Below are 26,861 nucleotides of genomic sequence, written 5' to 3' on the forward strand. Positions count from 1 at the left end.
CAGCCCTGGGGTAAGGGAACAAATGTTCCCATACCTTAAGGAGGCCTCTGTGACTGTACCCCCAACACAGGAAGCAGTGCATATCCAAATGGTACAGCAGCACTAGCACTGGAAAATTGGATAGGACTGGGCCCTAACTTGGCATCCCAACCTGGGGACGATTCTTTTCAACTGTTTTTAAATAGTTGAACCAGAGAAAATCTGCTCTCATTTTAATGATCTCAAGAACAGTGTGATGATGTGTAAACCTCCTTTACCCTATGGAGGGGAATTTCCTCTTTTATTAGCAGATAGATAAGGGGAAGTGCAAAGGCAAACATGGGGGGACGACAAAAAAGAGAGAGAAGCGAGGCCATGGTACTAGCTCTGAGGTCCTATGTGTTCCTCTGCCTTTCTTCCCACCCATAACCCATGCAGATCCAGGTGTTTTCTATCAGGGTTTCCCCCTCTGCTGTGTTTGCTATGTTCATAGCATCTTACACTGCCCAAAATGGGCTGGTCTGGTGCCTGGGGTTGGAATAAATGTGAGTTAGTTCCGCTCGGTGATCCTGAACTGCTGGCAGGAGCGGGAGACACAGGCGCTTTCTATTTAAAGCACAGCACAGAGGGCAGGTTATAAAAAGGAAATCTGCTCTGTGGACAGCAGCAAAGGGAGAGGGAAGCAGGGGTGGGGAGGTGCTGCTGTTGCTGAGGCCTCCCTCCCCCATGGCTCTTCTTTGTTGGTGGCATGGCAGTGCAACAACCTCCCAGAATCCCTCAGTCCCTCTTCTCCCCCCCCCCACCCATCTGCTCTGTAGAGATGGCTTCCTGAAGGGCTAAGCTGCCTAGCTTGTCGGAGCAAGAATTTTTACAGCGCAGTGCTCTTACAAAAGAGAGCAAATGGTGTCCTGGGAGGAATGAGCAAACGTCTATACTGCACAAGACGCTTTCACTCCCCACAAACATTAGAAGGGTTGTCTGCAGCAGCGCATCGAATTCTGGAATTCAACTACAGAGAGGAAAAAAATGTGGGGGGAAAATGTGAAGGAAAAGATTTCCCACTGCAAGAGTTGTTGGGCCACAGAGCATCAAACTGTGGATAGTCTGGAGTCTTTAAGGAGCCTTCCAAAGCATTATGGAGTGCGGACTTGCCAGCTCCTCTAAGTGCCTCCCTAACTATCAGGTGGTGCAATTCCAGATTCCAGCTTTGCTTTTTAAAGCAGCCAGAACCAGACCTCCTAGAGGGAAAGAAGGATATCCCAGCTGGCATTCAGGCTAGGAGAAGAACATCCAGCTGTAAGGGGCTGCACAGGTCAGGGGCAATTGCCATTCTCCTACACCAGGGGTGTCTAGACTCTCTGATGCTGTGTCAGGGGCCAGCGAAAAAACAATTAATTTACATTTCAAATTTGAATAAATTTACATAATGAATATATTAGAGATGTGAAGGTCTTGCAATAGCTATAAAAGGCCTTGCACAAAGCAAGGCTGGCCTTTCCTTCACTGCTGCATCACAGATGTGAAACAGTGAGCAGTGGAGGGAGCCCTCGGCTGGCAGCTCATGCAAGATGTCGAACAGTTGCCCTCATGCTGAGAGCAGTTATGTCGAACCAGCACAGGCTTCACCAAGTCTCCTGAGGGCCAGAGGCTCATTGGAGATTAGGGACTCCCCACAGGCCAGATTGGGGGTCCCCAAGGGCCACGAACGGCTCCTGGGCTGGGTTTTGGGTACCCTGTCCTACAATTTGAAATAATGGCTGGAATGAAAATAATGGCTGAAATGGAAGACTGTGGAAAGAGTTGGGGGTCCAGGCTATCCTTCCTGTTCCCTTCCAGACATGCCCGTCTTTGAGGTTTAATGAATGCAACCTAAGGTGCCCTTTCGGCATCTGTGTGGCTACTTCTTTTCTGTGACTTCATCCTGTAGTGCTGCTGTAATGTTTAAAAACCTGCTACTGCATGGGTCTTCTCCGTTCCTTTGGCACACCTGATCCTGGCAGGGTGACAGCTTCATGTAATGTAGGATGCAACCCCAGAAAAGCTGTTCCCATATGATTCCCATATGACAAAAGAACACCAGAGTCAGGGATATTCTTTGCAGTATTATTGCAGAACTTTGATCACTTCTGTCCACTTGCAAGTCCTTTCAGAATTAATTGGTCCTGGTTTCATCTTCTCTTGCCACCAGTACTGAATGCTAAGTCTTCTTTCTCCCATAAAAACAAACAGTGATCACTGTTAGACACTCTAGATATGCATTTTTGATCTGGAGTGTGGGGTCTACAGATTGTTATAATTTTATACATACTAGCTTGCTAGTATTTGGAAGTGGAGAAGGTATCCAGCTTCCAGCTAATATTTTGTTTGCAGTATTTGAGGGTGGGGAAGAAACACTTGGATTAACTAGTGCAGAATCTTCCAGGGCTTGTTAATATCTTGGTAGCACTAATTTTGAACTACATATGTGCCAAAGTGTGAAGCCTTGGAGCACTCCCAGCAGAAAATGTCCCAGTAAAATTAGAACAGGCGCTCTGTGCAAATGGACCCTCTGTGTGTCTGTCGAAGGTGGTGTGAGGTGGGTGAAGATGATATACACAACAATGCATGTTCTTGCTGCCTTATTTAGCGAGTCTGCCTGGGTTGATGAGTTCCAGGGAGCAAAACATCCGCACTTAAATCTTACTACCCTCCTGGCACTGTTAACATGAGGGAAGGAATTGCTCTTATTCAGAGAATCCCAGTCTACCAGTACTTTCCTGGCAGAAGGGAGAGGGAAAACTAGCTTAGCTTTTCCTAGTGTAAATGAAATGGGAAAGAAATGTTCCCCAGTGTTTCCTGCTTCATTTAACACTTGCTGTTGTGACTTTTCACTCTCCCCTAAGCTGCACCTCCCCCTATTTAGCAACTTTAGCAGACCTTTCCACTGACCTCTGGCCTGGCAGAGCATGGAGTTGAGCCATGATGAGCTTCTTTATGTGGTTTGATCCCACCCCAGTCCACTTTGAGTCTCAGGCTGTGTGCCTGCTATCTCACGAGAGGCCAACTCTCTCATGAGAGGCCAACTCTGGGATCAGGAATTAGAGTCAGTGTGCACAGGGTGCGTGGCAAAACTGGGACCCCAGCATGGATCTCTGCATATGCAGTCTTTCCTCCTTAGTCTTTCTTCCTTACTGCTCTGAAAAAAACCTCTGTGTGTGCATGCATGCACATGTGCGGTCTAATGGCCATGAGATTGAATTAATCTTCCAGTGTACATTGGACAAGCTACTCTCTATTAAGGGGAGGGGGGGTGTGAAGTTGCATGGCTGCTTCAGCACAGATGCAGATGGCAGGAAATGACTTTTGAGAGAGGCTGCTGAAATGTCAAAAAGGGAGGCTTTGCATTCTCTCTGAAAAGCCATTTCAAGGTCACATCATGGAGGCCTCAGGGCAGTTGTGGCAAGGCCTTCTTGCCTCACGTGGGTTCATGGCACACTGTCCACTCTGCATAATGTGAATGATGACTGGTTACATATGGGTGGATGTAGGCATAGAGGCTTGTTGGCCACAATAGGAGAAGGGCTTTAAAGATTCAGGACCTTGAATTGAGCCCAGAAGTGAATTGGCAGCAAGTGCAGTTTTTGCAGAATAGGTGGAATATGTGAAGTTCTGGTATACACATTCAGGATATAATTCTGCATTTCAGGGGTGAAAATTGGCCTGACCTATTCATCAGCTTTTGAAGGGAATTTGGCAAGTGTGGAGTATTATTTGAAATTCCATATTTTCTTTGAACATTAAGGTAGAGTAGTAAAATTTGGTATGCCAATCTGGAACCTGTACCTCCCTCTAACTGGACAAAGAGGCACATTTTAAAGCAACAATTCACTTTAATTTAGTAGAGGAGATGAACCACTTTATATCCCAGCTCAGTATCCTTCTCAAAGGCCATTGCTGGTGCCCCCCTTGTGTTTCTTTTTAGATTGTCAGCCTCAGAGCTGGCCCAAGACCACCTGATGCCCGAGGCGACATGCAAGGTACTGCCCCCCACCCACTTGATGATGTGCCAGCCTCTGCTTCTTCCACTTCTCCTAGCTCAGCACTCCATCTTTCTTTTCCAATCCAAGGAGGAGCAGTGGAGGCAAGTAGGCAGACTGAGATGGGTGCCCCGTCACCAACCTGCTGCCTAAGACAAACTGGATGAATGGGCTAGTCCTGGTGAGCCCCTTTGGGATGGGTAACCATTCTCATCCCCCCCCCCCCACATAAGGTGTGGTTGTTGAAAGGTGATATATAAAATATTCTTAATAATGGTAGCAGTCATTTTGAAACTTCATAGAATGAACATGATCTACCCAAACATTTTCAGGAGAGGAGCAGAAAACATGAAAAAGCTGTTGTTTGGATCTGCCAAAAACTATTGTTCTTGCCAAAAAAGGCCTCCCAGCAAAGGGAGCAGCCTTAAACAAACTCTTGTTTTGAAAATAAAACCCCCAAATAGAATCCTGTGTGCTGTGTGTGGGGGGTGGAGTGGGGCAAGGAATAGATAACTGTAATAAAGGGACAGAAGTACATTGTTGCTATCCTAGTGGTGTCCTCTTAGCTAGGGGAGAGCAACTGTCCCTCTTCGCCTGAGCATGTTATCTTTTGCAGTGGCTGTTGCTTGCATCTCTTCTGTGTTTTTTTTTTTATTGTGAGCCCATTGGGGATGGAGAACCATTTCTTGATTTTTTTTTTACTGTGTAAACCATTTTGTGAACAACTCTTGTTGAAAATCCGCATATCAATTGATTTGATTTTTACCCCGCCTTTCACCCCAAAGAGTACTCAAGGTGGCTGCTATAAATAAAAATAATAGTAAACATAAGGCTAAGCTGTGGGAATGTAGTGATTGAAATGGCTTTTCTTGATTGGTCTGATCATTCTTTCAGGGCATACAACCAAACTGTTTTTTTTACCATTCCATGTAGTGAAAGGCTCTAGTAAAAACAAAAAATTAAACTACCCCTTTCCCCAATGCAGTGTGATGAAACTTAATATCCTGGGTTAAACCGCTGAGCTGACGAGCCTGTTAACCACAAGGTTGGCAGTTCGAATCCGCATAACAGGGTGAGCTCCAGTTGCATGTCCCAGCTCCTGCCAACCTAGCAGTTAAAAAGCATGTAAAAATGTGAGTAGAGAAATAGGTACCACCACAGTGGAAAGGTAACGGTGTTCTGTGCGCTTTGGGGTCTAGTCTTGCTGGCCACATGACCATGGAAACTATCTGCAGACAAACACTGGCTCTTTGGCTTAGAAGCAGAGATGAGCACCGTCCCTAGAGTCAGACACAACTAGGCTTAAGGCTGGGGGGAACCTTTACCTTTTACAGATTTTCAGGAATGCAAACTTGGATGCAAATTCCTAGAAGTATCACAAAGCCTACTAATTTCCTTTAGTTCTCTTGCTTCTGTTCTCTAGTCTCTTTCTTTTGTTTCTTTTAGGCAAGTTGCAAAGCCCCTACTGTGAACGTCATGGCCATAGTGCAGATGCTTCCTGTCTCCATTGAGTCTGCCTCTGAAGGGGCTGCCCAGCTCCAGACCGGTGCCTGCTCGTCCCCCGCAGCCATGGGCAGTGTCAGTAGCCTCATCTCAGGCCGACCTTGCCACAAGGCCACAACTGAGTTTGGCCCTTTCCGCCTACCTGGTGCTGCTGGCTCTCAAGAACCCTTGTGCCATGGGCTTCCTGCCAAGAAAAGTGGCTACAGTTATGCCAGTGAAGAGGATTGGGCTGAAGCTGTGTCTCCCATCAGCCCCTGTAGTGACACAGAGGACCTGCAAGATGACAAGCCCCGGATAGGCACCATCCGGGGACCACCCCCGAAGTTGGTGCCTGTCTCAGGGAAACTTGAGAAGGTAAGGAGGAGTGGTACTTGAGTAGAATGAGCCAGGCTATCCATCTTTCTGGTCAGTGAATATTCACATAGTGCTGGCAAAAGCATGGTGGCCTCCCTCCCTCAATTGTTCAGTAACCCCCATTGCTTAGGTGCTGTACTTCTACATCCTACATTTAGGCTGCAATCCTAACCACACTTTCTTGAGAGTAAGCCCCATTGAACAAAATAGGACTTCTGAGTAGACCTGGTTAGGATTGTGCCCTTAGAGATGTAGCTCCCTTTTGATATCATGCAGTTCTCCTGCTCAGATCACCCATAATGAAAGCAACTAAACAAGTACCTATTCTTCTTCTCCACCAAAAGGATGTATGCTAAGGCAGTAGGGAGGGGGAGGACCTCCTATCCATCTGCCCTCACTGAATGGTACTTCAAGTTACATGTGTGCTATTTGGCTTTAAAAGGCAAGTTGAGGAAGCTGTAACAGCAATACATTGCTCAGGTTAGCCTAAGGAAGTGCTTCAAAAGCCTAGATGGTGGGAGGCAGTACAGTCTCTAAAGAACTTTGAGAGGGGCTGAAGCTCAGTGATCAAGCTCCTGCTTTGCATTCAGAAGGTCCTAGGTTCAATTCCTGGCATTACAACATAGAACTGGGAAAGACCCCTCAATAAAGCCCTGCAGGGTTGCTGCCCTGCCAGTCAGGGTAGACAGTATTGAGCTGCATGAGCCAATGTCTGACTGGATGTAAGATGAATTCAAGCACAACTTATGTGACCCTTTCATTTGACTGAGGATAAAGCAGTCCAATTTCCTCACCTGAAGGTGCAATAATGGGAGTGGGCAACTGTCGCTTGCCCTTGTCTCACAATCTTGTGCCTTTGTGCTGTTTTTTAGAACATAGAGAAGACGCTAATCCGCCCAACGGCCTTCAAGCCGGTTGTGCCCAAGAACCGCAACCCCCCACTTCAGGGGCACTTGGCTCTGCGTCCTGGTACCTCGGTGCTCTCTGAGAGTCAAGCTAGCCTCGCCCAGCTCTTTGGTGGCCCTTCTGCAGGCGGTACTGAGAAGCACAACTCACTGAGCTGTCGCACCAGCTCCCATTCTGGAACGATGTCTGACTCGGGACGCAACTCCCTCTCAAGCCTGCCCACGTACAGTACCGGTTGCAGCCAGCAGATGGAGCCAGTCAGCATTTCCATGGGCCACATAAACCTTGACAGTCATGGTGGCAGTGGTTCACGGGGCCTTACAGGTCCTTCCAACTCGGACAGTGGGAGGTCATCGTCGAGCAAGAGTACAGGCTCTCTGAGTGGCCGTGGGCATCCTTCCTCTGACAGTGGCTCGTGTGGCGGGCGCTCACCTGTGCACAGTGGTGCTGATGAAGCACTCCTTGTTCATGAACTTGAGGAGAAGCTACGGGAGCGTGAAGCTGAGCTGCAGCATCTGAGGGATAGCTTGGATGAGAATGAGGTGGCCATATGCCAGGTAATCAACAGGTTGCTCACTTGCTCCTCCTAATGTAGGAAGGTCTGGTGCAGCAAGGGAAGATCATGTGCATTTGCAGGGGAGTGGTTTCTAGTTTCACTAGATAGCTTTGTCATTGGTGCTGGTAGTATATGCTAGAAACTGAAAGGTTTTTGTCCAATAATGTGCAACAGATATGAGCTTCCTTTGGTCCCAGTTGGGCTAAATGCAGTTTCTTATTTCTGCAACTGCCTCTTCAGTGCAGAGAGGGAGTGCATAAGAACGTAAGAACAGCCCCACTGGATCAGGCCATAGGCCCATCTAGTCCAGCTTCCTGTATCTCACAGTGGCCCACCAAATGCCCCAGTGGATTGTCTATCTCACAGTACAGTGTGATCAGTGCTGAGCAGGCTGGCAACACTGCATGCTGGGAGCTGTAGTCCTTGTAATAGCTTATTTCTCAGGGGTGGCCATTCAGTTCCTTGCAGCTTCCATTCTTGGAACTGAACATACACATTACAGCCCCCAATGTAAGCACTAGTTCTGGCTTGAGGGTTTGTCTGGACGTTGGAATGTATGTATGTCAAAACATCTCTTGCCCACCCAGCACTATTGTGCCTGCACAAAAGCGTCACAGTAAATGAACCGCATCTGTGCATAGGCACTAACACAGGTGCTTTCTGTAACTCAGGTGTCCATAATTTGGGAGCCCAGCCTATTAGGAGCTAGAGAACGTAAGCCATTTCTGCACAACAGGAACCAAATGTGTACACCCGTGGGCTGGGCAGAAATGGGTTAATAAGTTTGGGTATGGCAAGCTACTTTGACTGGGATATTCCTGTTGACACCCAGCACAACAGGTTCTTCCCTGACATATTGATTAATACATGTCTTGCTGCTGTCTTCTGCTCAGTTGGCTTTGCTTACCTTCTCCATGTTTCCCATCAGTGGACCCTTCCCTGATCCCCAACAACTTTTGTGCCCTTTTCTGAAATGGCCTCTTAGCCTCCCCTTCCTGCTTGAGTATCTTCGCTGGGCAGCCTCTCCTCCTGATTTTAGCAGCTCCTTGCCTTCCTACAAACACTTTAGTCTGGCGTTCTGAGTTTTCAGGACAGATTGATTCCCTTCCTAGCTGTGACTGCTTTCTTTGTCCTCAGTTGTTTTCTTACATGAAGCAGCCAGGAGGGAGGACATGGGTAAAACAAAAGGCAAAAGGGACAGTTCTGTGGCAACCCCTGTGGGGAAATGTTCCCAAAGGCAGCACTGATGGGTGTTGGGCTGCCAGCTGGCTGCATAATGGGAAACTGCACAGCCCTTCTGGTTGCCACCTGGGTTTTTTGCTTCCTCCTGCCAGGTGTACGAGGAAAAGCAGAGGCGCTGTGAAGAGGAGATGGAAGAGCTGCGGCAGGGCTACACCACCAAGCTGCAGCAGGCGGCCCAGAAGGCCCAGCGGAACCAGCAGGTGCTGCAACTCCAGATCTTCCAGCTGCAGCAGGAGAAGAAGAAACTCCAGGAGGATTTTACGCAGCTGTTAGCGGAGCGTGAACTGCTGGAGAAGCGGTGTGCTTCCTTCGAGCGGGAACACACAGAGCTAGGGCCACGGTTGGAAGAGACCAAATGGGAGGTGAGCTGAATTGGGGGGGGGCTTGTTTAGGGGATCATGCTGAGAGTTTGATTGAAAAGCCCCAAGGCCATAAATAAGGTTGTAACACTCTCAGCAGAGTCCTAGGCATGTCTACTCAGGAGTAAGTCACATTGTGTTGAATTTACTCCTGGATGCAGCTTAAGTATACTGCCAACTACCTGGTATTTTAAATTCTCCTTCCAGAGATTTTGGAGAGTCCTTCTTGCCTTTTCTCTTCCTCCATGCTTGCAGAACCTTCATATACCTGCTCTCTGTCCAAAGGGGCTGCCTTCTCCTCACTGTTGGTTGACTTGTGATAGTCAAACTCTAGAGAGCTGAACTGCAGTGCTTGGAGGGTTCTTGAAAATAGCCACTGCTAGGCTTTTTAGGTCGCTTCGTTTGCACATGTGCTTTGGACTTCGTTCTGGTACCACCTGAGCAGGTGTCCCATGGAGGACACCAAGGTAGGGGAGGTCCTGGTTTTGGGATGTGTGATGTGTAGGAAATCTCCCCACAACAGGAGCCTCATAAATCAGACTGTTCTTTTGGTGAAGAGAGGTATTGTGGATCAGGACTTGCCCCACAGAGGCTATGTCACTCTTGAATGCCCCTTCTGGCCTCTTCCATTTCAGTCCTTATCCTTGTGAACTGGAATCACTCTGGCTCCAGTTCTGCTACCTGCCTTTTGTAATAGAGAGCAGCTAACATACTACTCCACTTGTAGGATCTGAGCAATAGCTCTGATGAATTACAAATTGAAGTCTCCTTCCTTTGCCAGTACACTGATGTATGTGTTTTTGTCCACCAGGTGTGCCAGAAGTCCGGCGAGATCTCGCTACTAAAACAGCAGCTGAAGGAGTCCCAGGCAGAGGTGGTTCAGAGGGGCAATGAGCTAGTACTTCTGAGGGCCCAGGTGAGGGAAGCACGGGCTGAGCTGCAGGCTAGTGAGGAACAGGTGCTGGGATTGCAGGAGATGGCTCGCAGCAAGGCACTGGAGCTGGAGGTCTGTGCCAATGAGTTAGCCAGGCGCAAGAGTGAGGCGGAGCTGCTGCGGGAGAAAGTGGGGCGGTTGGAGCGTGAACTGGATGGTCTGCGTAGTGCCAGTGGGGAACTCTGCCCCCTGCTGGCTGAGTGTGATGAGGCGAAAGCCCAGCGGCAAGCAGCGGATACCCTGCAGGGCTTGAGGGCCCAGGCTGAACGGGTGCGCGCAGAGCTGTTGTGTGAGCGGCGGCGTGGGGAAGACCAACGGGAGGCTTTCCATGCTGAGCGCCTCACTTGGCAGGGGGAGAAGGACAGGGTCATCCGCTATCAGAAGCAACTGCAGCTCAACTATATCCAGATGTACCGGCACAACCGTGACTTGGAGCGCCAACTGCGCCATCTCAGCCTTGAACTTGAGGCCCGGGACCTGGATGAGTATGAGATGCATGCTGGTGAAGGAATCTGCTTTGAGGAGATTGCCGCCACTGAGATCTGAGCATGCCCAGTAAAGGGGCCACACTGCCCTAAAGAGATCCCGGCCACTAAGATGGGAACATGTTCACCAGGGACTCCATCCTGCCTTGAGGAGATGAGAATGGAATGTGCCTGAGACCAGTGGTGGAGGAAACCAACTACTGTCGAGCTGAATCATGAATTTCAGTGGGTAGCACTTGTTTCATCCCTTGATGTGGCTGAGGACCCCCAACAGGAGGAACCCTCTATAGCTCAAAAGATTTCACTGCCATTGAAACTGGACTAGGGCTTGAGGCTGGGCAGTTTAGCTTGCTCTCTATGGGTATGGGAGCTAAAAAAAGCTTTTCATCAATGCTTCCCAGAGCTGCCTTGAAAGGTAGGGGTGTCCAACCTCTAAATTCTCCCTTCCTCCCCTTGGGAAGTAGCAACTGGCCTATTCCCCCTTTGCTTTGGCTGTTTTGAGAAGTGGCTCTTGAGTGCTGTTGCCTTCCAGCTTCCAACCCCACACAGTCTCCTGTTAGGATGCCCTGCTGTTGTGGAAATGGGTAGCACTGTTTTCTTCCCACACATGGCTGGAGATGCATTGATGGCCACATGGTGGGGTGATGAAGAGGGACTTTGGCTTTCCTCCGTTACCTTCATGAACTGACCAATTGGCTGTCAGGCATTACCCAGTGAAAATTAGGTTGAGCTGGCTATGAGTGTGATAACAGCCAATTAGCTGCTGATCTACTTAGTTGAGGGGAGGGAATTCGCATCACCTGCTTTTAGGCTGGCTGGAGAAGCTGTTTTAATGGCTGCTCATCTCTGATCTTTGGCCTAGCCCTGGGCGGTGTGTGCCCTGTGCAAAGGAAATCATCATCATCAAAACTGTGCACTAAAAAGAAACTGAATCCCGTAACCTAGACCAGCTGTGCAAATTAAGCAACTTTATATACAATTGCTTTCTTTGCATAATTTGTACTATTTCCAGTAGTCGGAAAGGGGAAGAAGCTTTCAGGGCACCTGACTCAGAAAATCAGTTAGGCATTTTCTGGCTTTGGACGTTTGGACACTGTGCAACTTGTCTTGCAAGTTAAAAGGTCTTGCCCTACATCAAAAGGGCAAGATGTAATGAAAATGACCAAAATGGGTTTTCAGGATGCTGAATTCTGGTCCCAAATTCTTTGCTTATGTGGAGTTGCAGAATATCTGCAATCCTGGCCCAATCTTGCCCAAAGCATCACAGGAAGACCCTGTGCTAAGGGGAAGCTTGTTATCACCTATGTTGTGGAAGCAGGGCTCAAACAGACCCCAGTGCCCTTTTCCCCAAGAAGACTCAAATGCCAACACAGGCAGATTCCTGGGTCTGCTGTATGGTACATTCTGTTCTTACCTCAAGGGAACCTGCATGGTTGGCTAAAGAGGTTCCATCTGTGGCAGCTCATTGAGAACTTCTCTGCACACTTGGGACACCTGTTTTCCTGTTCCCTCTCATTTCTATGATACCCAAAGAATTATTTTTATAGGATCAACTCAAAATGTTTGAGTTCCACCTGTGTGTAGGGCCTTCTCCAAGATTGTCTTTCTTGGGAGGGTGAATGTGTCTTTGCCCTTCTGGTATTGCCAGAGTCTTCCCATTTTCCTGAGGTGGTTGAGTCACTTGCCAGGGCTCTTGAGTCACTTGCCAGTCTTGCTCCCCCCCCATCTCACTGTCTCCTTTCTCTATAAAGACATGAGGCACCCTCCCTTCCCCTTACTTGCCTTTGCTGCTCCTGGTCAGGAACCTATTTGAGAGTGCCTTCCCTTGGCCTTGTTGCCTGGGTCTTCCTTTCCCTATACCCATCCACCCTCCTCTAGCATATGTCCTTCTGCTTAGCCATATCCATCTTCTGGTGGCACTATAATGCTTGAAGGTTCAGTGCTGCTGAGTTTGATATGCTGGTTGTTTTCCCCTGAGACATGGCTGACTGAGTCCTCTGCTGACTGGGTGTGCTGGTTGTCCCTTGGGTGATAATGAGCAGAGTCCTTTTTACTGTTCCTAGAAGCCACATTCTCTAGGTACCCCTGTTCTCTTCTGTCCTGTAGGTCTCTGCCAAATCTGTTTTAATTTGAATCCTTTTGAGTATCTGGTATTCAATCAACTTCCCTCTAGAGTCAGTGCTGAGCAGTCCATTTTTATTAGCGATTGATTTGAGCTCATTGAGCATCAGAGTTGCTCTATCCAGTGCACTTAAGTCCACAGCTCTGCCTCTTAAAAAAATACTTATTAATCTGTGCTGTTTACTGGCTCTTTTGAATGGGGGAATAATCCAGTTGGGATCCTGCCTGATCCCTTCCTTCCTGCTCTGGAAACCTTTCCTATTAACTAGAGGACTGTGGGTGCTCACTGGCTTTTTGATGGCTGTTGGAAGTAGGGTGTTTGAAATGGGAGCATTCTTGCTGAAATTCCTCTTTATTCTCAAGAATAAGTGTGTGCTCAAGAGAACTGTCATTGAAGCATCTTCTGTATTCTGAGATGTGGAAAAATCATTTCTGGCAGACATTGATTGAGAGTTCTTTTGAGTACTAGGTCCCTGTACGCAGTCTGTCCCCTATAGGCCACACTCTGTCCCCCAAAGTGCTTAGTGACCCACCTTCTTTTGAAATTGGCTGGAGAGTCAGTGAACTTCTCATTGAACACCAGAGTTGCTCTGTCCAATGCATTTAAGCCCACAACATCTAAGCAGGGAAAATGCATATCACTGTGGTCATCAGGAGGTCAAACAGTAGGTGGGACTAGCTTGACAGAGGTACTGCTGAACCAGTGGGGCCTCCACATAGAAATTGTTTTTTATTCCAGCCAATACAAGAAGCATGAGAAAGCTGAATAAACGTGGCATAGATATCCATAGTGACTCACCTTGCCTTCCCCCTGTTCCCAGTTACCCCATGTACAGCTAGTGCTTGATGTGCCCACCATGCTAAGCTGTTGTTAGCCCATTCCCTGTGGCTGTGCACACATACACTGAATAGGGAGATCACTCTTAGAGTGACTGGGACCTGGGTGCAGCAGAATTTGGCACCCTGTTGAGTGCCACTCTGGGGGAAGTGACCCCTGATATCTGCCAGTCCGGCCTAACCTTCAGCGCTTCCTGTTCCTCTGCATGCAGAAACGTTGGACTTGAGATTTTGGTAGCAGGGAGGGGGAGAACTGTATTCCAGTTCTATATGAAGCTCTGAACTGCTTGCAGTTTGTAGTTGCCATGCTAACTTAGAGGATTTTATGCATTCCAGGAGAAGACGCAACCCCTGCAATTACTGCCACCCCTAGCCTTTCTTGCCCTACTGCCCATTTCTGCGGGGGAGGGGGGAGACACATCACTAGACCAAAGGAAAAGCTTGGTGCATGTCATTTCTGTGACCCTTGATAACCTGCCCCCTCCCCACACTTTGGCACCACTTTGTGTTCTTTTCTTTTTTATTTTATTTCTGAAATTGTATATTTTCCAAGCTGTGTAAATTTCTTGTACAAACCAAAAGAAAAGTGTGAATTAAAAAACAACCAACATGTCTGTGTTTTAAGAAAAGCCACATGGTGGATGGATGGGTGGGTGGCAGTGGCGGAACATGGCAGGGTGAGGACTGAGTGGTGAGGGGCTGGGATTGTTCTGGTAGTAGAGGAGGAAAAGGGGTGGGATCAGGTGACTGAGGCAGAGTGGGAGGTGTCCACTCCAAAATGGAAGGTGCTTTGTACTCGCACATTCCTGTGCTTGTTGCTGTATATAAACTGTCCAGATGCTCCTTGCATCATTTCTGACATCTTCACCCAGTGACTTGTAAAATGCATGTGGCAGCATCTTGTAAAATGCCTGGCAATGGCTCAATTGGGAAGATGTTGTCTTATCTCGTAGGAAATCAATGATCTTCTGGCCCAAAGCAGCAGCTTTACCTTATGGGAGACATGACCACAGGATTGTCTCTTTCCATTTAGCAGACTCTCTATTATTAGTAAACGTATGCTTGGAAATAGCCATTTGAACACTGGACAGCCTTTGCTAGAAAAGGCTGGAGAACTTTTGTAGCTCCTTACCATGTGTGGTTCAGGTAGGCTGCAAGGAGCATGATGCTCCATTTTTATCTGTTGGCTAGCATGGTCATTACCAAGTGATTCTGAGCTGTGGTGGAAATAGTGACCATAGTGATCAGTTGTTGCTAGTTTGACCCTCACTCACTCTGGATTTTCTATTATCATTTTGATGGAAGGAAGAATATTAAACCCAGCTTACATTTTTCTTTTTTAATCTCCCTAGAGATTGGATTAGTGTCTCTCTTAGAAGAGAAGAAAAAGTTCCTGTTCACTTGCAGACATGATTCAATGCGTGCTTGTTTTAAAACTCTGCTTTTGCATAATGCTGAGGCCTGAGTTAGCCAGGTGTCAAAGAAGCTTTCAGGCTGGTTTGAAACTGACTGAATGCCAACCCTGCATGGGTATTGATTTCTACTTGTAGCCTTCCTTCTGTTTCCCGTTTCCTGGAGCTGGGCTTGCCACCCCAAAACATCCACTCATAAGAGAGAGATGCACAACGTATTCATGTGACAAAAACAATGTATTTTTTTTTCTTTTACCAGAGGCTTCTCTTTGCGACCTCTCTGTGATACAGGAAACTTGTTGCAAAGAGATTTGTCTTGGTAGCAGCTGTCTCACTTACAGCTGTTCATTAGCATTTATTTGCAGATTCTGAAAACAAACCCCCCTGATTCTTGTCAGAGTTTATCCTCTGTCAAGGTTTATCCTGGGCCGGGTTCTATTACTCTGCATTTCCCTAGTTCTGCTCCAACCGTGCTTCCCTGGAGCTGGAAAGCTAACTTGCTCCATTAAGCCCCCAGGTTGCTAAGTGGCTGTTAACTGCAAACCTAGCTGATGGTTTGCTTCATAGGTACCTTAGCTACCTTTCTGCGTTACAGGCAGGCTTCGTACACAAATCCTCAGCTGACAGTGGGGCTTGGAGTGCTTTCTAATTTTGGAGCTGGCCATGTTCCTCAGGGCAAGTGGCTTTTCCACACCTTTACTTCACTTTCTTCGGCACCTTCACCACAATCTCCATGGGCTCCTTGGCTTTGTTGCGAAAGGCCTGGCGGATGATGTTCACAGCTCGCTGGTGCGTGACATTCTGCAGACTTTCTCCTTCCACGGCAACTAGCTCATAGCCAGCCTAGCAAAGGACAAGGACAAGAGTTAGGAACCTAGGCCCAACTATCCCATGTGTGTGATGCAGCAAACCATTCGACAGACATGTATCATGGGTCAGGAGAGAGTCGGGGGGCTTGCAACCCTACAATTTTTGGATCCATCCAACTTCCCAGCACTGATGCAGCCGTGCTGACAGGGTATCTGCAGAATCTTGCAGTGGGGGGTGGCCTCATGGAAGCCTCCTCAAGGTAAGAGAACATTTGCTCCCGTACCTCAATGCATTGTGGCTGCATCGGCATGGGAAATTTGAATAGGGTTGGGCCATTAGTCTTGGTACTGAGTATGAATTGGAGATTCAATCCTTCACTGCCACTGCTGCATCACAGACGTGAAACAGCAAGTAGTAGAGGGAGCCCTCATCCCATAGCTCAGGTGAAAGGTCGAACAGTCGTCCTCACATTGAGAGCAGTTGCGTCAGGCCAGCAAGGGCTCCAGCAAGTCTGTGGAGGGCCAGAGGTTCATTGGAGACTGGGTGCTCCCCGCGGGCCGGATTGGGAGCCCTCGAGGGCCACAAGTGGCCCCCGGGCCGGGGTTTGGGCACCCCTGTTGTAAGGCATGGGGAACAGTCCTGCATGCGACAGTCGGGTGAACTGGAGTTTTTTAGTTCCCATTCTCTGAACCTGAATTATAGCACTTAGATAACAAACATCTCAGTACAGAAGGATGGCAAAGGAGTATCAAGAAAAGGAGTATCATTTTGGGATAGACGTGGAGCAGGTCTAGAGGTGGGCAGTTAGGATGGTGAGGGGGCTCTAGACCAGGGGTGCCCAAACCCCGGCCCGGGGGCCACATGCGGCCCTTGAGGCCTCTCAGTGCGGCCATCAGGGAGCTCCCAGTCTCCAATGAGCCTCTGGCCCTCCTGAGATTTGTTGGAGCCCACACTGGCCCGATGCAACAGCTCTCAGCATGACGGCCAACTGTTCGACCTTTCACATGAGCTGTGGTATGAGGGCTCCCTCCATTGCTTGCTGTTTCACATCTGTGATGCAGCAGTGGCAGCAAAGGAAAGGCAAGCCTTGCTTTGTGCAAGGCCTTTTATAGGCCTTGAGCTATTGCAAGACCTTCATTCATTCATATAAGTTCATCTTTAATAAATTCATTTATGTAAACTTATGTAAATTTATTCAAATTTTAAATGTAAATTAATTCTTTTTTCCCCCGGCCCCCGACACTGTCAGAGAGACGATGTGGCCCTCCTGCCAAAAACTTTGGACACCCCTGCTCTAGACCATGTCCTATGAAGACAGTTTGAAAGCAGTTTGGAGAAGAGAACATTATTAAAAAGGGGTCAGACCATAGATACTCATGTATAGTATGTGAAATTTTTGCCAAGTTATCAAGTTCCAATTATCACTTTGCCTTATCTCCGGGTCAATCAGAGGGCAGAGCCTTTCAACTCTGAACCGTTTCATTTCTCCTTAGCTCAGGCAGGCACCTCATTTGTTTCTATAGAAACTTTGCTGGGAAATTCCAGCCAAAGTTAACCTTTTATTCTCCTTCCTTCCCTTTTGCTGCTGCAACCTGGTTCCTTTTTGCAAATGCAGGCATTTGGCAGAGGTCTGTTTTTTTTAACACCAGGATGGGATCCTCCTTTCCATTTGAAATAAAGTCCAAGGCTACAGTTCAGTGCACCATTATTTAAGAATAACTCCCATGGAAAGCAGTGGGTCTACTTCTGAGTAAAAAGGGTTGCAACTATATGCAACTGCACTTGCTCATCTCTCTGCTGTGAATTGAATTGCACACTCCCAGTTATGTGTTCTAAGTTGTATGTTATGTAGAGCTCCTGGCTTGACACACCAGGCACCTTAAAGGTGAATTTGATTCATGGTTCTCCTGCAGTGGTTCCCAACCTTTTTTCACTTGCATATCCCTTGGCAGCCCATTTCCGTAAATTGTACCCTTCATATTAGCTAGATGTTTGTAATAATACAAGCCCTCATCTCTCAGACTTCATGTATTCATCACATACTTTCTCTTTTCATCTGTTTGAACAGAAGACTCTGTCCTTGCACCAGAAGTGTGCTGAGAAATTCTGGGTGATTGATCACTTTCCATATTATGTCTCAGCTTTTTTACTGTACTGGTTTTCAATCACTGGTTCATATTTGAATTGATGACCAAAAACTAGCTATTGGTGGGGCTTTCACAGCCATCTAGCTACCTCCCTTTATGCCTTGCTGGCCCTGCAAGCCATGATCTGCATTATGCCATTCTTTTTCAAGTACCCCTAAAGGTCCTGTTGAGTGCCCCTGGGGATACATGAATTCCAGGTTGGGAACCACTGTTTTACTGGTATGTTGTTTACAGTGCACATACTCTGATAGTGCTTCCAAAAAGGTGGTGAAGACCAGAATTTAAAAAGAAAAAAAATGTATCTTATGATCTTTGTATCTTATGAAAATGTATCTTATGAAATTAGAGACTACAGTTCTTAGATAACAGTTACTGGTAGGTTATTTTTCAGGATCTGGCCTCAGGTAAAATCAGACAAAACTATAGTCAGACAACCCCCTAAGTTTAACCCCCGACTTATCTGAGGGTCATAGAAAATTCCATGATTGTTGGCTTAAAACCTGTCCTTAACTTATCTGTCGGGTTGACCTATAGGCAAGTATCTGCGGTGGCTATATTTGAATTGCTGCCTTGTGGAAAACGGAGAAAATTTGTTCTCAATTGCTTTGGAATATAGGACCAGGACAAACAAGTTTATATTACATTAAGGGAGATTTTGATTATGGTATGAACTGTTCAGCAGTGGAATGGTCTGTCTTGGAAGATGGTAGACTCTCCATCTTTGGAAGTCTTTAAGAAGAAGCTGGCTAGCCCTCTATTGGGGGTGTTGTAGTGTGGAAAGCTTGCATTGGCAGGGGTTGGGCTCAATGATATTGTCAGTCTCTTCCAATTCTGTGATTCTAATTTGCAAGTAGCAATAGTGTTGGTATGGGAGAAGGCAGTGGTTTTCAAATTGCTTCAGGAAATCCTAGGGTTCCTCAGACTCTTACAGGGTTTCTCAGTGAGAAGATCATTAACGGAGGATTGTGTGTTCTGGCCTGATCCAGTGGGCCTGATCCAGTGGGGCTGTTCTTATGTTCTTATGTTCATGCTGTCATTTCAAGTGAGGCAACAGGGAAGGGTCAACAGTCCAATGCAGTGATTTTCAGCCTTTTCCATCTCAGGGTACACTGACAAGACACTAAAATGGTCAAGGCACACCACCATGTTTTTGACAATTGACAAGGCACACCATACTGCCAGTGGGGGGGGGGGTAGGGGGAGGCTCACATCTCCCATTGACCCTACTAATAAATGACCTTCCCCCAAATTCTTGTGGCACACCTGTGGACCACTCGCGGCATATCAGTGTGCCATGGCACAGTGGTTGAAAATGGCTGGTCCAATGAGTTAATTGTACACCTTGAAATATACCTGAGAATCTTCTGCAACATGCTGGGGTTCCATGGCAGAAGTTCCTCAGCTGATGAGTTGATGTGAAAGGCCCAGCATTTGAAAACCACGAACATATAAGTGATGGACAGGAACTGAGTGTCATCCCCATCATTTTGGGGTGATGATTCCTCTACTAGGTCTAAGCTTTGCAGAGGAGATCCCTCCTGGAGCAGAGGTGAGGTGGGGGACATATAGCAAGCCACAACCCATTACAGATCCAGAACCTCTGCCTTACATGGAAGGCAGGGTGCCTGTGTTCTGAAAGTACTTGTGTCCTTACAGAGCAGATCCTCAGCCTGTATTTTTCAGGCATTGCTTGTGTAAGCAGCTCCCTTCTTGTACTTCCTTTTGCTCTGTATGTTTTCTATTAAGTGACAAGCCTGAAATGAGATGGAAAAGCCAGACCTCTGCATACAGTGTGTAGAGCAAGAATCACACTGGAGGGAGGGAGGGAGAGAGCCAGCCTCCTGACCCCTTAGCTGATAGCTTTGTTACTGGACTTTGTAGGGAGGGCTCAGGAGCCAAGAAGAAACTGCAGCAAGTCTTAGGCCTTCAGTCCCTACATAGCAATCCTGGCAAAACCTTTTTCACCTACGTTTTCAGTCAGCCCTTCCCATTTATTCCTGCCACAGGAATCCAGGGTAATTCAGCTTTTTAACTGAGCCACCTGGCAAACTGGACCCACAACTCCCTGAACAAGGAGGCCACCAGGGGGGAAATTAATTACAGCTGCTCCTGGGGACAGATGAAAAGTTGCCTGGTGGGCGGGTGGGCTGGCTCAGGCCCACAATGGCTCTTTGTCAGTGCCCGGCCTCATTACAGAGCCCTTGTGAAATGCCACAGAGTGCCCTGAGCCATAGGGGACCCTGAATGGCACAACAGGGGTGTGTAAGCGTGTGTGTGTGTGTGTGTGTGTGTGTGTGTGTGTGTGTGTGTGTGTGTGTTGTGGGCCCTTGGTTATAGGACAAAGCACAATGAGTTGTTGTTTTTTGTGGCTGGTGGCGATCATTTTAAATAGGTTGTCAAGCTATGGTGTCAAATGGGGGGGCAATGTTCATGCATAGCCCCTCCACCTTGGCAGGAATTTTCTGCCGTCTGTTGCCCCATTCAGCAGAGGGAGGGAAGGCTACATACTTGTTTGTGAAATCAGGAAATTAGATCACCAAGTGTGTGTTGGACTCCTTAAGAAAGTGAGTTACAAATACTGAGATTCTTACCCTCCTGGTGTGGACTAGTGATCCCATTCTGAATGTGTGCATGATTATGGGATTTCAGTAATAGCTACTCCTGTGTGAATATTTCAGTTCCTGCATGAAATCAAGGGAATTATTTAATAGATAAGTCCTGAAGATGAGCTACCACCTAATGGGAAAAAATAGCTCCCTTTTTAACATGGCTATTTGGATCCACATTTTAGGGGTAAACTTTCGCCTCTTAGTAAAAGGAGAAGCCACAGTGACACTTATGGGATTGGTATGGCACTTCCCAGGGATGAATTTGACTGACTGAAATCTCTCCCTTTCTTACTCTTTCTCAATAATACTAATCCCCCCCAGGAATATCAGTTCCATCTATATACTTGCAATTAAAATTGTTGCATGAATATATTAAAAATTGCAGTAGAACCCACATAGTTAGGTTTTAGCTGTATATTAAAATTCTGATGGCTGAGAGAAGGCAGTGTATTAATTTATGGTGGTAGGAGGAAGTAAGCAGGAAATATTCGGGGAGCGGGAATACTAATTCATATCATACATGGGCTGCATTGTAAACACTACTGAACTCAGTATGATTTATTCTGGCTAAACCTGCATAGGATTAGACTGTGTGAACAGTGATGCAGAGGGGCCAGATTACTTCTGCAGGGAGAGAGGGGAAGGGAAGACTTCAGAGAGTGAAGCAGCAGTGAGAGGATTAGGAGAGCAGAGGAATTCAAGCTCCCCTGTGTGACCTCGAACACGCTGCATTCCTGCAAGTGCTGGCAAATAGGAAGGAGGGTGCTGTCCTGCTCTGCTGGGGGTGGGTGGGTAGGTGGGAGAGAGAGGAAGGATCTGACTGTGCAAATCCTGGCTCCCAGTGGGGTTTCTGAAGCAAGCAATTGCTTTATGCAACAACTAGGACAAATCAATTTTAAAGGGGAATGGAGAAATAAGTGATGCACCAATGCTTGCCCCATTCTGCAGTCACTCTGTTGGCTGCTGCAAGTAAGCACAGAAAAAATAAGCAATTATATGAAAATTTGAGCCACAACCTTTTATGGGCTTGTGGAGCTGCCTTATGCTAAGGCAGACCATGGATCTAACTGGTTCAGTATTGTCTACTATGCTGATGGGCGGTGATTCTCCAGAGTTTCAGGCAAGGGTCTCCTTCAGTCATATTGGGAGATGTTGCCTGGGATTGAACCCAAGTCCTTCTGGATGTAAGCCTATGCTCTACCACTGAGCTACAACCCCCACTCTTGTGGGGTGCTTTGCTCTGTTTTCTGAAGCTGATGATGGTATAATTGGGAGGGCTCTGCAAGAAAGAAGCTGGGCCCTGTACCAGTATAGGCCTGCTACCACATGAAAGTCACCCTTTCCATCACTGGTGCTATCTTTACCTGCAGTTTTCCACTCAGAGATGCTGCTCCACCAGGAAAGATTTTCTCAATCTTCACCATTGGCTGCACTTTGGACTCTATACCGCCTGAAATACTGATCCCTGAAAAGCATAATGTGGAGTGAGTGCTGGGGAACCAGCGGGATGATTGACAGCAACCCCTACCCCTGTGGCTCCCGGCCTTTGGACAGCAGCTGCACAAACTCCTTGAGGAAGGTCTCAGAGAGTCCTGACACACACACCCCTTTTTTTTTTTTTTTTTTTGCATTTATGTCTTTGCAAGTTCGATAGCTTTTTGACTTTCCTACATATCTTGGTCTTGGCGTAATAGAGATCAGACTTCTCTATGCCCATACTCTTGGCCCAAATAGTTGCTGCTGCAGTCCCTGTACAATGTTTGCTTTTCTTGGCCTTTGAGGTAGAAAGGCTTTCCAATATCATAAACACTTTGTAGGCCAAACAACTACCATAAGGCAGATATATCTTTTTGATACACTTGCAGTCTGACATGCCTGCCCCTTAGATACAATCAGCAGAACTTCCCAAACTCCTCCTAGGAAGCGTTCAACAGTGAAATCCTCTTTTCACTAGAATTAACTAGAATGTAACTTTTCACTAGAATTTATCTATTACCAGTCTTCAAAGCAATGATGGAGAAGTGGCTAGACCCATCAATAGTGTATAAAGTGGTCTGTTTTGTGTGTGTCCCCCCCCCCTTTTCATTGTCATCCTAGAGGAATGTGAATTACATTCTTTGGTCATCCCATGTAGCTATAAACATTCATGGTGGCAAACCACCACTATGTTACTGCTAAGTTGAAAGAATGTTCAGCCACTAACTTTGCCAGAGGAGGGCTATTTGATGAGTGAGCACAACAGTGACCCCCTTTTATACCTTTCAGGAACTGCAGCCTGAAATCTAAATACTGTATCCAGCAAGCTGAGGCTAATCACTTTCTAATGGTTTGAGAGATACAATCTGGAATTATCCCCTTGGGAAGCTGTAGGGATCACCCAGAATGAGGGGGAGTAGTTGGGCTCTCCACCCCATGTTGAAAGTATGTTTATTCTAGTTCAGCTCAGAGAGGATGGTTGAAGCCTTTTACTTACCCAGAGACTGCTTGTTCTTGGACAGATTGACAGTTATCAGCTCATATTCCTCCTCCTTCATGTCTGTGGGGCCATTTTGGAGCAGACCATCTGGGATTAGCTCTCCTGTCTCTGTTTGTCCTCCCTTGCTAGTCCCTGGGACTTCCCTGAAGAGCTGAGATAGCATAGGCCTAGCTCTGCGTGGCTTGTTGATCACAGAGTACAGGGTATCCTTGGCAGGCAGGGCTTCCCCATTTGGGCCACACACAGTGGCTTTGCTGTGGCTTGATTTTGGTGTCCGAAGCCTCCCTCTGCCAGGCCGTCCATCACCTTGCTCTTGGGGCTGCACAGGTGCTTCTTGAGTGGGTACTACACGTAAGGGGCTTGCTGATGTTTTTGTCGGCTTAGTTAGAAGCCAGTTGGGCTGCATTCCAGCAATAGCTGAAGAGGAGACACTGTGGGATGTGTAGGCATCCACTGGCACATCTGGAAGAGGGGTGTAGCTTGGGGAGTGAGTCCGTTTGGGGCTGGAAGAAAGCTGCAGTCTTTTCATTCCATCCTTCAGTGTTACCATTTCTTCCTCCTCACTGGTTACTGGCTTCAAAAGGAAACCACCCTTAAAATCTGCAACCAGGGTGACAAGATGTTATTATTACCATCATTCCTTTCCTAGCTGTCCTCTCTTGGCCGTTCTCTGAACTGGGGAATGAAACCATGGAAAACATGACTAGTATTTTTACCCTTTCAGTGAACTTTTGATAGAGGCCAATGGGCTTTGAGTGAATGTTTGGCCTGAGTTATTGAATGAGTTAATTAAAGAAAGATTTGAACTAGCATACTAGAATCTCTAGAATCCCAGCAGTGTACAGCAGTACGAAAGCTGGGCTGCTAATGTGCACTTCTGTCACATGCAAAAGGCAGCGGCAAGGGATGTGCAGCAGCAGCTTCAGAGGCCTGCATCAATGCCTGTAAGTTGGTGGTGGAGGTGCATTGTAGACAGGGGGATTTTCGAGGAGGATCTCACTGGCACTGGAGTGCACCAGATCCTGTCTTCTCTTTCCCAGGCCACCCCATCACTTTTCAATCCTCCTACATACGCCAGGAAAGTGGCTAGTGTTTGTCCAAGGAGACCCATAGCTAATTGGACAGCCTATGGAGGGGTGAGTATAAATAATATTTTATTCCTGCTGGTTGTCTAATGGTCTTTCCACCATTGGCTGTCACACATGCTCCACCAACCTGGCTGCATCAGCACCAATATTGGAGGATCAGATAGGGCAGTCATATTTATACTCAACTTTTCAGCCAAGGTTGGCTGAAAGTGGCTTACAGTTAAAATGCACAAAAAAAGATCTATAACATACAAATACATGGAAATGTTTAGGGTAGTCACTTCTGGACCCAGGCAATTGACAACAAAGTCCGGGCTCCAGGCACTTCCTTTTGAAGAGGACAGGGCAGAAGGAGTCGCATATGGACTTAATTTGGTTGACTGCAGCTCTCTTGAGATGTGGGAGGGGGTTATTTTGTTCCTCAAAATCGAGGTTTAGCCATCACCAGTGGCTGCCAGTCTCCACTCTTCTGTCAACCTACTGTACATGGCTCCTGTTATCAGGAGCTGCATTATACTTTTAGGCCAATGAGTCTACCTTTACTCAGCACTATCCTGATGAACAGTGGGTCTGCTCTGAAGATGCCCATCCCTGCTGGCAGCTGCCTGAAATATTTGAACCAGAGGTGTTGAAGCATCTAGGCTTCCCCTTCCTTCGCATTGGTCAAACATCTGCATAAAGCCAGACCTGGCAACTAGAATTTAACATGCAATCAACATTGTGCACAAAAAGTCATACAAGTTGTATAAATGCATTGCACAGCTAGAATACAAAATGTTTTGTCACAGTTCCCAATCACAGGTTAAAAGGTTTAAACATTTTTGCTACACATTTTCAGGGGGAAGTGAGCATACCAAGATCAATGTGGAGGACTTACCAGGCACTGGAGTGATAAGATGTCTCTTTGGAGGTGTTTCATGCTGTGCTGGGCGGAGAGCAGGTGACCTCACTGTGAATAGGAGAGAATGAATTGGTATCTCCCCTCCATTTTCTTTGGTACTGTGTCCTTGGGTAGTCTCACAGCAAGCCCTGCTTCCTGGTTACTTCCCCTCTGTTAATTTCTGAACAAAAAGAGGTGCTCAGGCCCAAGGCTGTCTGGGACTCATGCCTTATGCCTCAGAAGTCCAGTCTCCTAATGATTAGTCCTAGATGTTTGGAGGCAAACTGCCCTTACTCTGCATTATACAGACATGTGCTTTGTGCACACTTAGGGTAAATTAGGTTGTAATGCTTAATCAACACTCAGATTAATCTATTCTAAAATGTTTTGATGAGCTAAAAAGATGGACTTTTCTGATGGTGAGCCTTCTGTACCTGGAATACCAGCTGGTTTAACATCTATAAAAAGAAGAGGCTTTTGTTGTTGCCCCAATATTCACTTCAGACTATAAAAAAAGATAGGGGGGGGGGTAGAGTGTCCTTGTCCTGTCTGCAGTTCCTTTTGGCTTCTTCCTCACCTGCTCTGCTTTTCAGCGTATCATAGGCTTCAAGTTCCATGGGCATTACCATGCTGTCGAAGCGGCCCAGATCTGTGGAGGCAATCACACTCCTGCACAAACGGAAAGAGGTGGTCATCAGCCTGTGACAAATGACTACTGAAGTAATACAGCTATTTCTGGGGAGTTTTAGCAACCACATGGAGCACCAATCAATGAGAGGGGGGGAAGACAGATACTCTGAATGAGGCTTATGATGTGATCCAACAACATGTGCTCCTTCTCATGTTTGCCTGGACCACCCCGAACCTTATTCAACCCATTGTGTGCTCAGACATGCTCTTTTCTCCTTTTATGCGCATCCCCAGTTGCTGACACCAGGTTGCTGGGGCCCTGGAACATAGCCCAGCACTGGGGGTCCCACCTGCCCCCTGATGGGGCATGAAGTTGTTATATAGTGGGTCTTACATACATAACAGAGTACTACTACTTTTGCTGGTTCTGTATATGCAGAAGGCAGTTTTGCCACGTGGGGCCTCAGCCAGTGCTCAACCTGACCAATCTTGGATGCCACTTCACACATTGCCTCACCTCTGCCCTTCTTGCAAAGTTGTGACATGATAGTCACAGCAGTGTCAGCCTGGGTAGCTAGTCTGCCTGGCATTTTCAAGGAAGGGGGTGGACATGTTTGCGGATTTCTTTCAACTGCAAACTCAAATAGTGTCCCATTTTAGCAAAATGACATAAATCTGTGATAGAATGGGGTGGAGAAGCTGTGGTTGCAAGAGTGGCAATGCCTAGCAGTGCATCTCCGTGCCTCTTTTGCTCAGCAGGTGGACCAGCTCTGATGATGAGGTTGATCTTGGAGCTTTCAAGGAGGCCCACCTCATATGGTAATTGGAGGACTGCAGGATGCTGTTATGTTGCTGTGGATTGCCCCCATATTCCTTTCCCTGCTGATGGAGTGGCTACAGTGGCCAAAGCCTTTCCCGTATACGAAGCAATACCAGCTCCACGGCTAAGTTGCAACTTTATCAAGCCCCCTTAACAAGTCCCTTCCTTTCAATGGTGACAAACAGGTTTTCTGGGGCTTCTCCCCAGAAGAATTCACAGGGTTCTTTGGGTCTTCAACACAGCTGCCTCTTGTCTTATCCTACCTGATATCTCTGAGAAGCAGCAACTTCTCAGGCCGGTCAAGAATCGCCAGCAGTGGCCTCACCAGGTCTTCTACCCCACCTTCGTGGATGTACTATGGAAAAGAGTAATCATCAGCAGAGACCAAATCACTGCCCCCATCTTAGTATTTTGTTCTGGGCAGCCTACCAGTTGCCATATACACCCCACCCCCTTTATGAGTTCACTGTCTAGCTTGCTCAGAAGGGGTGGCACTAAGGAGTTCATTGGTTTTGCCTCTCGCTCAAGTTTAGTCACCTCCTTCCAAAGGTCTGCCTTCTGGATTTAAAGGGCCAGATAATGGGCCTTCATGACCTTTCCAAAGGCAGAGAATTTGAACAAAAAAAATGTCAAGCATTTACAGTTTGAATTGGGAAATGTTTTTTAGAAGATGGCTGTTAAATCTTGCTAGAGCACT

General features: G+C 47.2%; 2 protein-coding genes across 6 annotated transcripts in view; one reads left to right on the plus strand and one right to left on the minus strand.

Moving 5' to 3' along the window:
* Positions 1 to 13,897, plus strand: part of LZTS2 (leucine zipper tumor suppressor 2) — a 65,250-nt gene extending 51,353 nt beyond the window's left edge. For all 5 annotated transcript variants that reach the window (XM_066620330.1, XM_066620332.1, XM_066620331.1 and 2 more), the window contains 4 exons: positions 5,442 to 5,852; positions 6,725 to 7,315; positions 8,649 to 8,918; positions 9,727 to 13,897. In XM_066620330.1, coding sequence (XP_066476427.1) covers positions 5,472 to 5,852; positions 6,725 to 7,315; positions 8,649 to 8,918; positions 9,727 to 10,395 — 1,911 coding nt within the window. In that variant the 5' untranslated portion in view covers positions 5,442 to 5,471 and the 3' untranslated portion in view covers positions 10,396 to 13,897. The remainder of the gene's footprint in view (positions 1 to 5,441; positions 5,853 to 6,724; positions 7,316 to 8,648; positions 8,919 to 9,726) is intronic.
* A 1,503-nt stretch (positions 13,898 to 15,400) lies between these two features.
* The window catches only part of PDZD7 (PDZ domain containing 7), a 35,315-nt gene continuing 23,854 nt past the window's right edge, over positions 15,401 to 26,861 (minus strand). The window contains exons 10-15 of the mRNA XM_066620329.1: positions 26,428 to 26,519; positions 25,292 to 25,383; positions 24,712 to 24,783; positions 22,744 to 23,346; positions 21,635 to 21,735; positions 15,401 to 15,547 (exon numbers count right to left, since the gene is read on the minus strand). Of these exons, the coding sequence (XP_066476426.1) occupies positions 15,401 to 15,547; positions 21,635 to 21,735; positions 22,744 to 23,346; positions 24,712 to 24,783; positions 25,292 to 25,383; positions 26,428 to 26,519 (1,107 nt within the window). The remainder of the gene's footprint in view (positions 15,548 to 21,634; positions 21,736 to 22,743; positions 23,347 to 24,711; positions 24,784 to 25,291; positions 25,384 to 26,427; positions 26,520 to 26,861) is intronic.

Source organism: Tiliqua scincoides, chromosome 3 (assembly GCF_035046505.1).
Source record: "Tiliqua scincoides isolate rTilSci1 chromosome 3, rTilSci1.hap2, whole genome shotgun sequence".
Lineage (NCBI taxonomy): Eukaryota > Metazoa > Chordata > Lepidosauria > Squamata > Scincidae > Tiliqua > Tiliqua scincoides.